At 41.0% G+C, this 16,917-nt stretch overlaps 1 protein-coding gene across 7 annotated transcripts in view; it reads left to right on the top strand.

The window, feature by feature from the left end:
- The window catches only part of NBEA (neurobeachin), a 564,577-nt gene that overhangs the window by 233,134 nt on the left and 314,526 nt on the right, over positions 1-16,917 (top strand). For 4 of the 7 annotated variants that reach the window (XM_083169795.1, XM_083169793.1, XM_083169791.1 and 1 more), the window contains exons 23-27: positions 374-591; positions 4,803-4,956; positions 5,357-5,380; positions 11,706-11,886; positions 15,653-15,780. In XM_083169795.1, coding sequence (XP_083025921.1) covers positions 374-591; positions 4,803-4,956; positions 5,357-5,380; positions 11,706-11,886; positions 15,653-15,780 — 705 coding nt within the window. The remainder of the gene's footprint in view (positions 1-373; positions 592-4,802; positions 4,957-5,356; positions 5,381-11,705; positions 11,887-15,652; positions 15,781-16,917) is intronic. The other 3 variants (XM_083169798.1, XM_083169794.1, XM_083169792.1) reach the window with 2 other exon arrangements.

The following is a 16,917-nucleotide window of genomic DNA, read 5'->3' as shown; positions in this document are numbered from 1 at the left end:
CCTGGCCCGCTGTATCAGGGTCGCTGGCAAAGATTCAGAGAACATAAGCCTATTATCTGATGACGTCTCTTTATGGGTCTTGTGGAATAGTTGACGCACTTGCTGCATTTGGTGTGATAGAATTTCGAAAGAAAATATTATAAATGGAAAATATAACAGCCCCAGAGATTTTCTTCCACTAAATATGTATAGGCAAGAATTGCTTTGTAGTGATCAGACATATCCTTGATAGTATTTTGCTAAATAATTCATTTAGACACATATTGGCATTACATACCCTTTGAACAGTGTTTGTTGTATTCTTGGCAATTGCTGACATTTGGAAAAAATAAAACCGTTGACATTTTCTAACTAAACCATTGATACATTTTAGGCTGTCCAAGGTCGCCCAATGAGCCAACAGGAACGGGACTTGCGTGTCGACTTGGGATTCCGTGGCATGCCGATGACTGAGGAACAGCGTCGGCAGTTCAGCCCTGGCCCACGTACCACTATGTTCCGTATTCCTGAGTTTAAGTGGTCCCCAATGCACCAGCGCCTCCTAACAGATCTGCTCTTTGCTTTAGAGACGGATGTGCATGTTTGGAGAAGGTAAAACATTTTTTTCAGGAAATGTGTTTCGGAAAGAATGTTCCAGTTACAGATTATGTTGTCTAAAGATAAAATCCAGCATGCTCTATATCAGTGGTTCCCAACCTTTTTTCTCTCCCGTACCCCTTGATTAGGCTTTTCATTTATAAGTACCCCCTCCTCTCAAATTGAAATATCCACAGAACTTCTGAGTGAAGTGGAAGTGAGTGGTATGTGTGTACTTATATTAAGTAGTAGCGGAGGAGTAGTGTGCGGTCAGGAAGCTGTTCCCTCTGTGTCTGGCCACTGGCTGTGTCCGGGGTTCCTACTAACACCTGTACAATTAAAGCCACCGGTGTCAGATCGCTGATGTCTGAGGGCAGCCGTGGGTAGCTCCCAGTGGATTGCTGGTCAGGCAAAAGCAAGAATTGCTATTGATGCTGCCGTCGGAACTAAAAGTGATGCAATGTGGTTTGTCTCAATGGCAATGGGAGATTTTTTTCCACCATCGGGAAACTTCTTTTTATTTTTCCGCCATTATCAATATTATTTTCAAGTACCCCCAACAGGTCTGCAAAGTACCCCAAGTTGGGAACCACTGCTTTATATGAAGAAACTGTTATTAGCATTTCCACACAGATAAAGAGGAATCCTACTGTACCTTATCTTACCTGATCATCTAAACCTAAACATCTACCATCTTTGTTCAGAGTCCAATAACTAGATGGCACAGGTTATCATACACACAATGGCTTTGATCATGCTAAAATAGACACCACACACATATACGGCCATCAACATTTTTGTTATTCTTGTACTTGTACCTTTGTTTTGATGGCCACAGGCCTAGTGACAGGGGTGCAAAGGGTACACCTGTCCCGGGCCCCAAGAATCTGAGGGGCCCCCATGGTCCAGAGAGACCGAAAATAGTGTTGCATTACCTAGCCACATGGAGAGGCCTGAGCTGCACCAACCACCATGCCCTATATGCTGCAGCATCAGTCACGGGCCTCCACAATACCAGCTCCACCGCTCATTACCTCTCTTCACTGATCTCTATCCACACTCCCTCCCATCCTCTTCGCTCCATCGCTGACCGCCGACTGACCTCTCACCTTATCACCTCCTCCCACTCCCATGTCCAAGACTTCTCTCGCGCTGCCCCCCTGCACTGGAACAACCTCCCGCCACCCATCAGGCTTTCTGATTCCCTTACCTCCTTCAAGCGCTCCCTCAAACCCCACTTTTTTCGACTAGCCTATCCCTCCTCCTAACCTCTTTTGATCCTCCTATCCTGCCTCCGTTCCCATCCGTTCCTACTGTACTTATCCTATTGTTTTTCGTTCGTCCACCCACCTCCTTTTTAGTCTGTTAACTCTTATGAGTAGGGCCCTCCTTCCTCACGTACTCACCCTACCTCTTTACCTCACCAGCTCTCCTGTCCTGTTCTTCCCTTCCTCTACTTCATCTTCAGTCTCCTCGACAATTTCGACACCTACTTCTGAACTGATGCTGATTTTAGTTCTACCAGCTATACCCCTATTTATACTGTATTTTATCAACACACCCTGTACGTTACCTTGTCATTTGTTTTTTTGTTTGCTATGTACGGCGCTGCGGACACTTTGTGGCACCTTATAAATAAACGTACTACTACTACTTACGACATAGTAAAGCCTCACACCAACCAACATGCCTGGCATCCTGCATCTCCAACCTCCTGCCTACATGACTGGGCTTGACACGCCGGCTATGGCAGACTTTGACAGCTTGGCTCCACCATCGCCTGGCTTATGCCATCCTGCTGCACCCCACTGACACAATCTTGTTTACATACACATGTCCTGGCTCATATATCCCATGCGTGTCCACATGCATTGGCAGCAATTGTCATGTTCACGGATGTGTGCCTGCACTCGCAATCAATAAAATCCCATGGGTGCGTACTATCCTGTGAACCTGTGAATGCTTCACATGTGGGCATGGAAAGTTTGTGGTATAGATGAACAAGGACACATCTGTATGTAAACCAGATGGTGTCAGTGGTGAGCAACAGGATGGCAAAGCCAGAAGCCACGTGATGGGGAATCCCCGCTGATAAAGTCTGGCGTGGCCAGTGTGACGGTCTAGTCAGTGCTGCGGGATGCATGAAGCCAGACATGCTGGATGGTGTGAGGCTTCAACATGTTGCAGCTGGTGATAGTGGAGAACCACAATCGACGGTGCTGCATGTGGTCTGTACAACTCGGAGCCTCTCCATGTGGCTAGGTAAAAAGGTCCTATTTTCTGTCTCTCTGGACCATGGGGCTAGTCTGATTCTTGAGGCCCCGGACAGGTGAACCCTTTTCACCCCCCTGTAACCGGGCCTGCCTCCCCCCCCACCACCACCACCAAAATAAAGACACAAGTATCAAAATCACAGAATCTTAATGGCCATATATGTGTGTGGTGTCTATTTTAGCATGAGCAACGCCATTTTGTGTATGACATCATGTGCCATTGGACTATAAACTGTGACTAAATATGGTGGATATTTAGGTGCAGTTTTATTTGAATCACACTGCTTCTATATGACCTCTTGTGTAGAAGATAATGTATCGCCTCATGGAAGGGCTATTGTTGCTCTGCTCATTACGCCAAGTGTGTGAGTTAGATTTTTAGGCACTTCCACTATTTAATTTCTGCTGACCAACAAAGATCCATTTTAGGATCTCTTCAAATAGTAAATTGTGTCAATTGTTACTATCACCTAACACGTAATACAGGTATAAAATATTCAGTGTTAGTCTTGGCGACCTGAGAATACAGTTTGCACCTATGATGGTGTAATGCTCATTAAGTGCCTCTCTGTAGTTTTAGTTTATTACACATTTGGGGGTATATTGTGCATTTTTTCTTTGTATTTTTTTTTTTTTCAGTATAAAGCAGAGGGGCCGATGCAAAATATAAAGTGTAATCTTTTTATGGGCAGTTTATGAACTTTTCTGCCCACTACAGGTTATGGGAGGCCAGAACAGGTCATTTAATTTGATAAAACTTCATTTTAGCTTTATCAAATAATTTTGTCAATAAAGTAGTAGTCAGTGGTGTGTTTTCCATATGGTTTTATAATCCATCGTTATGTGGTTGCGGTTTTTATATAGCGTACTCCGATATGTGCTTGTGGTAGTGGTTTCTACCATGAATTGGAACTTTGGTCATATTACATAATACTTGTGCAAATTTATAACAGAAATAAAAACTGTTTCATATAATGCACACTATACAAATCGTTTCCGATAGTTACATATTGGGTTCTTGCATTAGTACTTGTGTATTTAGAGTGAAAAAAATGCAAAGAAATCCATTGACCCCCAACTGTCTGCTATTTGTTACCTATTCAGGGATACAAGCACGTGTGTTCTAGCACGTGTGTTTTTTATTTAAAAAAAAATGAATGGCTATTTTTAATTTGCCAAACTTTTTGAAGTTTTAATATATAAATAAGTTTTATATATATATTTAGAACTAAATTGGTCAATATATTCAAATTTCAAAAAGTTTCGATAAAATATATAGAATGTTACATTTTTTAAATGATAAATTAGTTTCTTAAAGGTAAAAATTTGTTTTTGTTTATTATTCCTTTTTGAAATGTAAATGCCTTTCTTTAAAATAATAAAATTACTTTATTGAAAAAAAAAAAAAAAGTAAAAATTATCATGGTTACATATTGTCACGTCACATCAAACAGTCTTTCTTGGCATCCCAGGTCGTTTGTGGCTTGGTTTGTGCGGATTGTCTTTTTCAAGTCTTTTTAATTTAAAAAAAGCCTAACTGCTTTGCCAGGACGTTGGATGTCGCGTTGCAGGGGAAGGATGCAGCGTTTTCTGGGAGCATGCTAGAAAATGCAAACGTGTTCAGGGCGCACAGGGAGAGTGCCGTGGCGGCTGCTTGATATCACATACAGCCACGGCTATTATGGGTGACTTGTGGTTCTACTCTATATGAGACATTTTGTGCCTTAGCAGTCATTGAAATTTTCAGCAAATTGATTGGCTAAATATTGATTTAAAAAAATGGCTGCTGCTATAGTAGGTGGATGATGGGTCCTCTTAAACTTTTCTGGTGTTCATCTTAATTTGAATTGCCTTTTATATCACTATACTCTGCCATATCAGAATTACACACACGCAATAGTTATGCAGAATGCACCTAGCAGAGTACTAATATTAATCCTTTTATTCCTTTAGCCATTCAACAAAATCAGTCATGGATTTTGTCAATAGCAATGAAAACATTATCTTTGTTCACAACACCATCCACCTGATCTCACAGATGGTCGACAATATCATTATTGCTTGTGGAGGGATATTGCCGTTATTGTCTGCCGCCACATCTCCAACTGTAAGTATGAGGTCTCCATCTAGTGGTCACCTTTGATATTACACAATGTCTCTTTTGTGCATTAGTTTTTGAGATGAGGCAACACATTACATTCTATTCAAGACATTGTTTGTATGCACTCAAATGATATATATTATATATTTGTTTATATAATCGTTTTACCAAACTAAATTTGTTTTAACTATTTTATCAGTAACTATATTATCTTATATCTATTGATAAATCTTTAAGTAAAATTAATGATTTATTCTGCAGCTTTATTTTAACGTTAGGATTGAACAATGCAATTGTTTTTTTTTGTTTTGTTTTTTAAAGTGATTTTACTTTTTGATTTTAATGCTTTTCTTTTTCTTGTACTGTTGTGGTCTGTTGTCTGTGTGTGTCTTTTTTACATGTCCAGGGTTCTAAGGTTAGTATAACTGATGTAAGTTTCCGTTTTTATAATTTCTTATTATCCACAAACCTCATTGTTTGCCGTGTTTTACTATGCGATACGTGTTTTAATTGGAACCATTAAGCATGTTTATAAAAAAAATTTGATTATTTCAAAGTATACACACACCATATAAATCAGAATTTTGCTCTATGGATAGCTTTAATTCTCATTGCCCACTCATACACACACCATTGCCATCTGTGCACGGTACAAATTTCTGCAATTTGTGGGCTTATTGGGGCTGTTAACAGTAGTTCTAGTATTGCGGGTCAAACTCTACTGTCCATCTCTTTAAATGGGTCAGTCATACGTGCTTACATACTCTGCACTGCACTCTTGCGGTTTAGCATGACTGGTCATATACTTTTATATACACAAGTACAGCTGTTATGTAGAAAAAAGGGAATGCCGCCATTTATTTTAGAACTGTTCAGGTAAAATATGATCAGTAACTTGGAAGTCTTAAGGATCTATTTAAGGCCACACTACTCTGTTTCCAAACCTGCAAATTCAATTTTAGATGCAGTAGCCTAGAATTTGTTCTCAAAGGTTTTCTCCCCTGGGGCCTGGCATTCTGGCTATCTGATGTTTCAGAATCTGGGTGACGCCGAGATTAGCCGTTGGCCCATACGCTACCTATTGGTTTGTTTGTTTTTTGAAGAATCTGGTTTGGATATGAGTAGAGAACCAGTCACTGGTCCTTTGCTGACACAAGTTTTGTCTTTCAGCCATTTTAGGTGTAAGTAGGTATGGCTATCTATATAGCTTACTGTACTCTATTGGATAAACCCTATTTCTTGTTATATAGGGTAGTTGTGTTATTTTCAGTACAATAAGAGAAATGACAAGGATGCAATTCTTAGTATACTGTATGTATGATATGGCAATGTTCAAATGATATGGTATCTCTCATTGACTTAGTTTCTAGCAAAAGCTACTTGGACAGTGGATGTGTATCTGTAATGTACAGTATCATGTACATTATTCAGTGACACAAAAATCAGGTTTTACATTTGATCTATGAGGTAAAAAGCTTTGCCCCAAAAAAGACAGACTAGCCAATCACCATACTATCCTTATGTCCAATCACTTGGAGGGAGGGTATTACATGTGTTCCAAGCAGGCATGAAAACAGCTTTACCTCAACAATAGAAATGCATTAGTTACACAATCTAAATACCCATCATTGGTATCTGCATTAACCAGAGATACCAGTGCAGCCTCGTGTATACTTTCAAATAAGCTTGTTTTATCATGTCTGTTCCTTTATATTATTGTTAATGAAATCATGTCAAGTACTGTATGCCAGTTATTCATCATGATTTATGTTCTCAGTAAGTCTTTGTAATATCTGTATTTTCCTATTCATGGGAATTTAGTGTATCACTGATGTAATGTAAGGTGTGCATCCTTATTATAATATATTAGACTACAAATAAGCACACAGCGGCATTTCCATTACACAGAGATCTTATTGTACATAAGTTGTCCTAATGTCACGGCATCATAGACGTTTTCCAAGGTTGCATCAAAGCCGACCCGGTGATTGTTACAGAAATGTTAACAGCATGGTAATTTGTGGAAGGGGGCTGTCTTGTTAAACTGACAATGGGCCTGATCACACCAAAATATTACTTGTTGGACTCGTATCGTTATAGTGTAGTCTTGGGGGTTATTCAATCCGGGATTCCGACTGTCAGGACATACCGACAGTTAGAATCCCGTGCCGTTTTCATTCCTTTCCGACACCCCACATATTTCATACCAAGTCCCCATATGCTGTATATTGAATAGTCCTATTTGAATATGCTAAACTTTGGTAATTGTAATAATAACTTAGTACGGTTCTGTTTGTCTGAGGACAGCAATTTTTTTCCTGGCTTTGTATCCAAAGGGTGTCCCATTAATAAGGATAGGTTGCATAGTCGTTCCTTAGTCTAATGCTGGGTACACACCAGCACGATGCAGCTCGTGAGCGAGTCGTTACAGGAACGTGCGACCCGCTCATGAGCTGACTGAGCCTACGACCCGCTCAGAAAATGCACCTGAAGTGATCGCTATCCGATCGCAACCCGCATCCACTTCAATGGTCGTTTCTCAGATCCTACCTGCTGCAGGTAGGATCTCAGAAAAGACCTAACGACCCGCGGCGCCGCGCATCGAATTGGGATCGCATCAGAACGGCAGTGAAATGTGCCAAAACATGGCCAATGTACATACAATCGGTCGAGATTGTATCTAAATTGGCTCATTTTGGGCCAAATCCTCATGGTGTGTACCCCACATAAGGCTGGCCATACATCTACAGATTGATTGTCAGATCTGGCTGGTTGGAACAAAAACCTGGCATTTCAAAGCAAATGGTCAACTGTCATTCGCTCTTATCCATTACCAGGTTTTTGTTTCAACCAGCCAGATCTGACAATCAATCTGTAGATGTATGGCCAGCTAGCCCATTATGAAATGTAAGCAAGCAATCTGTGTGAGATCACTGTTTTTAGTTGTGTTTTAGTCTTTATTAGTAACACACATTTGGTTGAAATAGAAAAACTGTCACATAGAAGGATTAATATTACTAACCATTAAAGATAAATGTGTGTCTGACAGTGCTGGTAATAGCGCACACTTTCCTGTCCAGCTGCTGCAATTATTGTTCCTTATTCTTATGTATCAAGTGTTCACCACACCTTGAAGATTGTCAGCTCTTTTGGATGGGATCACTTTTTATCTTCGGTTTCCTGTAATTGAATGTGATTCGTATTATAAGCCCTCATTCACTCCAAATTAATATGTCCTAAATACAGTAGTGTTCATGCTAGCACCCTCCATATTTGAAATCCCATGCAGTTGCTCTTCCCTGCCTGTAGTGTCGCTGTCTGCTGTGGTGTTTCTAGAACAGGTCTGGTTTTCTTATCAGTGCTGATATACAGACCACATTGCTAGAAGCACTCCAGCAGACAGCGACACCCCAGGCATGGAAGAGGAACTGCATGGGTTTTCAAATATGGCGGGTGCTAGAATGAACACAACTAAACATCCCAAATTTTATGGGACATCCCATAATGCCCACTAATATTACAGTCTTTCTCCCAGAATGCCGCAGTCAGGCCCTGTCCTGATCTCTAACTGGCCAATGTGGGAAGGGATGCCAACATACATCACTGCGTAATATGCTGGCACCTTATATTAGGTATCTTATGTGTATGGGTACAAATTGTCCTGTAACTTATAGGGAACAGACCTTTGTATCTAATTCCCGAAGAGTTCTGTTTGTAATCCTAGTTAATTTACTGTATATACCAGTGGTTCCCAAACTGTGCGCCTAGGCTCCCTGGGGTGCCTCGGGACACTTGCAGGAGTGCCTCAGGTTGGTCGTCCAGGACCAATTCAAATTATTTATGATCAATTATTTCTGTACAAAACCAGCGCTGGTGGCTGCCAATCATAAAATGTGTACAATCAGAACCAAATCCTGCCCTTTACCACATAACTGAACCTAAGAAGCACATATAAACACAATCTACTTTATATGATATATATTTTTGGGGGCCTCTGGGTGCCTTGGAAAAATTTGGATACTCTAGGGTGCCGTGATTAGAAAAAGATTGGGAACCCCTGGTATATACGTTTAAACTGTAGTCAGTGATGTAATCACCGTCCATAGGGCCAGATGCACTAAGCTTCAAAAGTAATCAAATCAAGAGTGATAACCAACCAGTCAGCTCCTACCTGCCATGTCACAGACTGTGTTTGAAAAATGTCATGCAGCAGCTGATTGCTTGGTTGTTTATCACTCTCCAGTTTATCACTTTTGAAACTGTTACATATAATTAATAACATTGCCCGTAATATCCCTTGGTTCTAGTTGGTGTACATAACTCCTTATGATATTACATTGGGCTCTGAAGTATACCGCTCTTTGCTTTATGACATCTTACAGAGGTCTAGCTGCACCCTTCCAATTACACCCAGAATGATTTAGTTTAATGCCCTTCAAAATTCCATACACTTCAGTGTTATCAATCCGGGTGGAGAGCTCCCTCCTCGTCCCAGTAGAATATATGCTAAAAATATTTTAATAGGATCCAGCTGACATACACATTTATAACATGTATGTGCACCTCCCCATGAAGAATGCAGACTTCTCTGATCTGATTTACACATGGCTCACTTCATTCACAACGTGTGTTAAAGGGGCAGTAACCTATAACATGATTATTTTAGTTGTAGTTTTGGCAGGCCTTTAGGGTATGCCCACAGCATGTATGGGCAGTGATTACTAGTCCACTTGCTGAATGTCACTGGTTTGATCACACATGTACCGTACACTGTACTACTCTATGGCAGTAGCATGTTGTACTTAGCATACAGTACAGTCTGCTACACATGTACTGTATGTATAGTACAGGTGATCGGTGTTGGCCTACTCATTGCTAGTGCACACTTCTTATGAACGATGAATGGCTCTAAATGTTGCCCCCCAATGAAGCCGCATAAAGATTTTGCTGAGTGAGGGGGCGTCAGTCATAAAAATTCAGGTATTCTGGCTGTAGGCCAGTGTTTCCCAAACTGTGCCGCGACACCCTGCAGTGCCTTGGGACACTTGCATTGGTGCCTTGGGTCTAGGACCATATCAGATTATTTATGGTCAATGTACTATAGCAGGCAAAACCAGTACTTGTGGCAGCCAGTCAGAACATGTGGACAAACAGAAGTGAATCCTGACCCTCACCACAAAACTTGAACCTAAGGGTGACATACAAACACAATTTACGTTTAATATTTTATTCTGAATTTCTCAATAAAAAACTTTTAGACTAAGGGTTCCGTGAAGAAAATTCATACGCTAGGGTGCTGTGATAAAAAAAAAAAGGTTAGAACCACTGGTCTAGGCACAAAAAAAGATGGAGGTTTTTTTAAGATGGCCATATTCTCACTGGATGCAAAGCCTTAATTTAAATATCATTATCTTTCCAGGTGGCAAATGCTCAGTATTATGACAGACTATAAATTTTGTGAATCTTTTTCCCTGCGGTATTAAATTTTACAGTGTCAGAAACTAGAGATCTGTGTTAGTGAGGCACCAAATACCAAAATCAGCATGTGCTCATGCGGTGTGAGTTCCAGCTACCCCGGTCACTGTCTACAGTGATTTGTCTTTTTCATAGCAGATCATCTTTGTAAATGTTGTAAGGTCCCCTGTGTCTGGAAGTTACGCTGTATTTAAATCTGAATTCCACAACTAAGTAAATGATCATTAGATATGAAATATAAGTAAGTGACATTGGCTAAACCACTTTAATAATACTCCTTTCACACCGCACTTGTTAAACGGTATATTGCCGTTTTTTCCCATTTCAAAACGTTTAAGGCTGCAGTGGGAAAGCGCCAGAGTTCATTTACCGGTTAAAGCTAACTGGTATTTCAACACATTTAAAAAGCCTACACGTTTCAGAGCCGTTTTCTATGCAGTGAGAATGGCTCTGAAACGGTATTTAATAAAAACAACAGATTACAGACCTGTGATAGGCTGTCCCCTGCATTCTGCCTTGAAACGTGTTCAGGGGATTAAACGGGTTGACTGATGTGAATGGTACTTAAACGGTATTTAAAACGGTAATCTACTGCAATGTGAAGGCTCATACCCATTTTAAATACCGTTTAAAAATACCGGTTCTTTAAACGTTTTGGCAGTGTGAAAGCGGTATTAGTGTGCTAATCCGCTTACTAGTGACATAATGAGGCACTTTGCAAATTCAGTTAGTAATATAACCTTTGTGTTATTGGTTCCTCTCACAAGGTGTCAGCATTGGTTCAACACTGATACTGTGCAGGCAGCAGCTACACTTTATTCTATAAAAGACCTTTATATATGGTATGCACATGAAATCTGACCATGCGCACTCCATATACACACCTTGAATGTATTCTCACTGGAGTGGATTTCATATGATTTTTGGGTATTCTGGTCTGTTCCCATCACTCAGTACTGGAATTAGGTCCTGTCCCTTCTTTCGCATGTATTACACTGTTGTGGTAGTTTCTGGTTAATCTGTATTGTCGTGTTTCTTAAACATAACATCGTCATTGCCAACTCACATACTGTGTTTGCTTATTAAAACCGTGTCTGACCTGTGTGCGTTGGGCTTGCGCTAATACATTCTGTCTTTAGCCTTCAGCTGTGTACTTGACATGATGGCAGAGGGCATAGCCCTAACCCCGTATAACAGATAGTGCTCTGTAATTAGGCCTAGAGATCGTGATCATGGAATCGCAGTGTCATTGTGTCTTGTGACTTTTTTCGTTTCTTAAGACTGAGCTGGAGAACATTGAAGTGACACAGGGTATGTCATCCGAGACGGCAGTGACTTTCCTCAGCCGGCTCATGGCCATGGTTGACGTCCTGGTTTTCGCCAGCTCTCTGAATTTCAGTGAGATTGAAGCAGAGAAGAACATGTCTTCTGGTGGCCTAATGCGACAGTGCCTGAGGCTTGGTAAGTTCATGATGCATATTGCAGATGGTGTCTGGAAACCCTGTGCTTGCCGGAGGAACCGGCCCTCCACTGCGCGCGCTTGATTGTCTGTTGCTTTTTCATGGAAAGGGTTAAGCGTTCCCTGCCTGTAGGAATGGAATACAGTTTTTCGGGATGGGAAGGTTTTGACCTAGTTGTAGATCTGCCGTGATATTATATATTTATAAATCACCTAGTGAGCAGCCTTATTATGCCGAACTGAACAATGTGATGAATTCATGAGTTAGAATCCCCAGTAGGGAAGGTAGAGAGGTTTGTATAGATGTATTCTGTAAAGTATAAATGTGTTTATTTTGTACAAGGTCCATCCATTGCTCTCACAGTTAGAGCTTAGCAAAACTTCAAGTGCGCTTGTCACAATGAATCAGCATTTTTCTGAGAACATGGAGAAATTAGCCGCATATGGAAGAAGTGGTTCACTTTATTTTTTACCGCTTTGTTTCATTCTTCCCTCTTTATAGTTCTGTAAGTGGGCAAGAAACTGCTTCAGGTGGATTTACAGAGGAGCGACTTGTCAAGGCCAGTGATCATTGGTGACCGATAAATTACATATAAATAAATGCTAAATGAGCCTAATTTAGCCTTTATTCCTGTTGCCATTTTTAAACCATTGTATGAAGACAGCCACGGCCTTGAAAAATCACTCCTTAGTAAATCTACCACACAGCCTTCAGCTGTTATACTATTACTATTAAGAGGAACACAACACTTTAGCTTTTAGGAGAAACGGACAGGAGATTGTGTAAAACAAGAATGAAAGGGGATCTGGGTGCACCCCAGTTAGTAGAATGGCATCTGAGCCATTCCCCGGGACAGCACAGTTTGGAGTTTACCATTGCTGGGCTGCAATACGCCTCCCAACATGACTGCTGGGAGGAGATAAGGGGGGTTGTGAAGCTCTAAAAAATGTGGATCAATTAGGTAGTACAATAATATAGTTTCATAGTTTCTTTTCTAGCCCCAGGGCTTGAAAATATCCATATGCTGGGAGGAGACAGCAGTCTATATTACAGTGCTGACGGGACAGGGGAAAGAAGCCTGGGTCCCCCCAATTGTATTAGTTGTGGGAGTAGGGTTTGCAAGTAGCAGCTAGGAACAAACTGCAGTTCCACATTCCCATCTCCATTTAGTTATATATAAAAATCCCTGCTACCTGCCAAAGCCGCTGTGTGTCCACGGTAATTTGTAGTGCATGGATGACATAAGACTGAAGCTGTTTAACACAACGGCCACAAATGACCACGTGCATGGGCCAAAGTCCCGATAGTGAACATTATTGTATCTTGTTCAGGATTCATGCTAAATTCATACAGACCATGGCTATGCATTGGGGAATGACACCGCAAAAGAGATTTGGCCAGAGACAGCTGGTGATTGGCTGCAGAAAACTGCGTACGTCAACTCTAAAGCACTATACATGCTCTACCCAGCTGCGGCCTATATAGTTAACCATATCGGCCACCAATACCGTTCAGTGACATCACCGGGACCCACAAAACAAGCCGGTCGCTTGGCTATGTTGCTGAATTGACCTGCATATTTGAAAAGACATCAATCATTGTGCGCATTGTTAACTATATTGAGTGCCCACACTAATGATGTGAACAATATCGCTCAGAAGCCCCTTCCGAATGATTTTTGTTAACAACTGGATTTGGTTCAAGACTCTTGTAGAGACAGTTATTCCCTGCAGAAAAATATTGTCCTGATTTTTATTTTTGCTACATTAAATACAAATACACAAGAATGTTTTTAATAACAAAACAAAATAAATTTTCATGACAAAAAGGCTTTTGTCGGTTATAATTCTTCTTTATACTGTACATTTCCATGAGCTTTATGTACCTTTTATGCAGTACATTACTTTATCTGTAACATGTGTTTCTAATTTTTAGATTAGTTCCCCTTCTAAAATATATCTTCCTGCTTCTCAGCAACATGTCCATGATGATAAAACAGAGGCAGCAATAACTTCTCACATAATCAAAAAACCTAAGAACTGTCAGACTTTGTTTTCTAGAGACATCCGAAGTAAAAGTCCCCACCTGAGAGGGAACAAAGCCGATGACTGCTTAACTAATGCAGGGGAAGCAGTCATTTGTTTGGATACATTTTATTTCCCTATTACTGTATGTGATCAAGGTAGTCCTATGTTTTTCAAGTATCCAATTATGTAATCCTTTTATTTGTAGTATCCTTATTTTAGATCATAGTTAAAAGTTAATTAATTCAAACCTGAATCATTGTCTGTAGTAGAATCTCCTTTCATGAAGTTGAATGGGCGGTGATCAATGCGGGCGGTGGGGATGGCAAAGGGGGGGGATTGTCCGGTGAGGGTGACTTTGTTAGCGAGAAAAAGCTGTCCTCACTGTCCAGCCCCCTCGCTGGCCACTCGCCATATTCTATGTTCCGGGGAAATTCTCACTGTCAGAGGACGGCGAGGATTCCCCAGAACAGCAAGGTTCACCGCAAATGCAGAGAACCCACTGCATATAGCAGTGAGCCTCGCCGTTTTGACGGCCGCACTCGCCGTTTTCACCTTGCCTCAGGTAGCAGGAGAGGTGGAAATGGCGAGTGAGGGTGTAGGGGGGTCCTTGAATACTCTGACGGCGAGCTATCGGCACTGCTCGCTGTATAGCCCCCCCCCCCCCCCCCCCGCATTGAATATACCCAATAATTAGGATTCTGGCTGGAAAACTGCAGAAAAGTTGCAAATTTGAAAACATAATGTACTTTTAACCTCCGTACACAATAGCCAATGCAGACCGAGGCCACTATAGTGAAACATATCGGCAGTGGCTGGCCGATGTTGTCCGTACACACAGAACGATATCGGCCACCGTTCTTGTTCAGTGACATCATCGGGACCCGCTAAACATGCAGGTCGCTTGGCTTTATTGCCAAATTGACCTGCATGTTTGAAAGACATCCATCATCCTTAACGATGCTCAGGAACGCACATCGTTAATGATCCTGAGTGTACATACTTCCCACTGTTGTGAACAATATCGCTCAGATGCCCCTTTCTGAGGGATGTTGTTCATAATATCCTCTAATGTGTAAATGGGGTTTTAAATGAACAATGAACTTTCCATGTATATGGAGGGGATAGCTGCTAAGCTATTAGAGACTATAATGTATTTTATGTAGTATAAAATTTATAGACGTGCTAGTTACATTTCACTGACTTTCTTGTCCTGCTCTCTTTACTTCTAAATTCTATGGAGGAAATGTTTTACACCTTGTAAAGAGTGGACAAGTATAGAAGTTGCCCATAGCAACCATTTATCTTCTAATTAGCATTTTTTGAGTACATTCTATAGAATGACAGTTATAAGCGGATTGGTGGCAATGGACAACTTTGACAGTTTACAAGGCTTGGTACATCTCCCCCTATATCCATTCCACATATTCCTGTCCTCTGCCGACACCACAGGCTTTTAACCTCAAAGACCTAATGTATTACTATTTTATGCTGCGTGACAAAGGACCTCTGTGGATGCTGCTGCTAGTCTTACCTAAGGTCCTTTAGGTCTTACCTAAGGTCCACCCAGCCATTAATGTGCAACAGGTGCTACTAGCTCCCAAAATGAAGCCATATTGCATCATGGTTTCTAATTAGTGACCGCACAGCGCCTGTTACCCTATAAGTAGAGCTGGTGTAAGCGTATGAGCAAGTAATGCAGTATTCATACACGCGAGTCGATTTTGATTAAACCTCTTTTAGTTTGCTGTGTAGCTGTACGAAACTGCTTGGAGTGCCGGCAGCGACAACGTGACCGGGTGACTAAGCCGATGGCCAGCAGTAAGGTCACGGACAACCTACAGAGTGTTCCAGCTTCTAACCCTCAAAAGGTAAGTGTGACGTGTGTTGCAGACTACTACTTTCATCATGTTCAGCATTTTTCACACCTAAATAGACATAGGAAGACTTGCGGTTCTGTAAACTATATACATTAGTACATCCCATGGTGGTATCAGTATAAGGAAAAATCACATGGGCAAGGAAATAGTCTTCACCCAGGATTAGAAGTACTTTGTATGATAATTAGAGAAATCTTTGGTTGCATCAAGACAGACCGCCATATATACCTGACGCATTTCGTCTAACATTTTAGATGAACACAATGCATTTGTATGCCGGAGTCCCTACATACTGTACATCAGCTGACTCTTTTATACCATCTGATTCAAAAAATAAAAGTCAAAAAATAAAAGTAAAAATATCAGATGGAGACTTTAAGTGGCCTGGACTACACATTTATGCCAATTTTGGGTAGAGAAACACCCGATTTATTACAGGCCACACCCCTTTTGCCCCCAGAAATTCAGTTCTGTCCTTCAATAAGTAAGAAATATGGGCAAGTATATCAATCTGTGACCTCATTGAGGCCCCAAGGGCCCATGTGTCTCAGGGGCATGACTGCCCTCTAGTGGATTGTTAGCACAAGTGCACTTTGTCTCAAATAGTGTTATTTGTTATCACTTTGATTTACAATTATCCTCATATTTAACCAGAACATTTTATACTTTTAGAACACAGTGAACACTCTTTTATTTGCGAATAGTCTCACTGCGGAATAGTTACGTTGCTCGCAGTTTTGCACGTAAAATGGAATATTTACAATTCTAAAATACACACACGGATTACATCAGTGACCTTAGAATTATCACTTTCTCATTGCAAGTGTAAGGTTTCTGTGGAACGTTATTTGCAGGGTAGAACATACACTCCTGTGGTATTCTATACAACGTGCAGGTTGTAGCTGGAGAGTGGTTACAATCTTCCTATTTCCCTGTGAGAAGGCCGATGTGTATTTCATGTAACCGGGCGGCCTGAGGCAGCGGGGGAACGTGTTCTACCTGCTGCAGTCCTCCGCTTACTATCTGTACTTAAGGAAGGTGTATTGTCAGAGGTTAAAAAAACGGAATTACATTTGGCACTAGTGGGACTTATTGAATTTGCAGAGTAAAGCTTTTAAACGCTGGTAA

Source organism: Crinia signifera, chromosome 2, assembly GCF_055691185.1.
Source record: "Crinia signifera chromosome 2, ASM5569118v1, whole genome shotgun sequence".
In the NCBI taxonomy this organism is placed as follows: Eukaryota; Metazoa; Chordata; class Amphibia; order Anura; family Myobatrachidae; genus Crinia; species Crinia signifera.
Note: the sequence above shows the minus strand (reverse complement) of the source record. Positions and strands in the feature narration are given on the sequence as shown.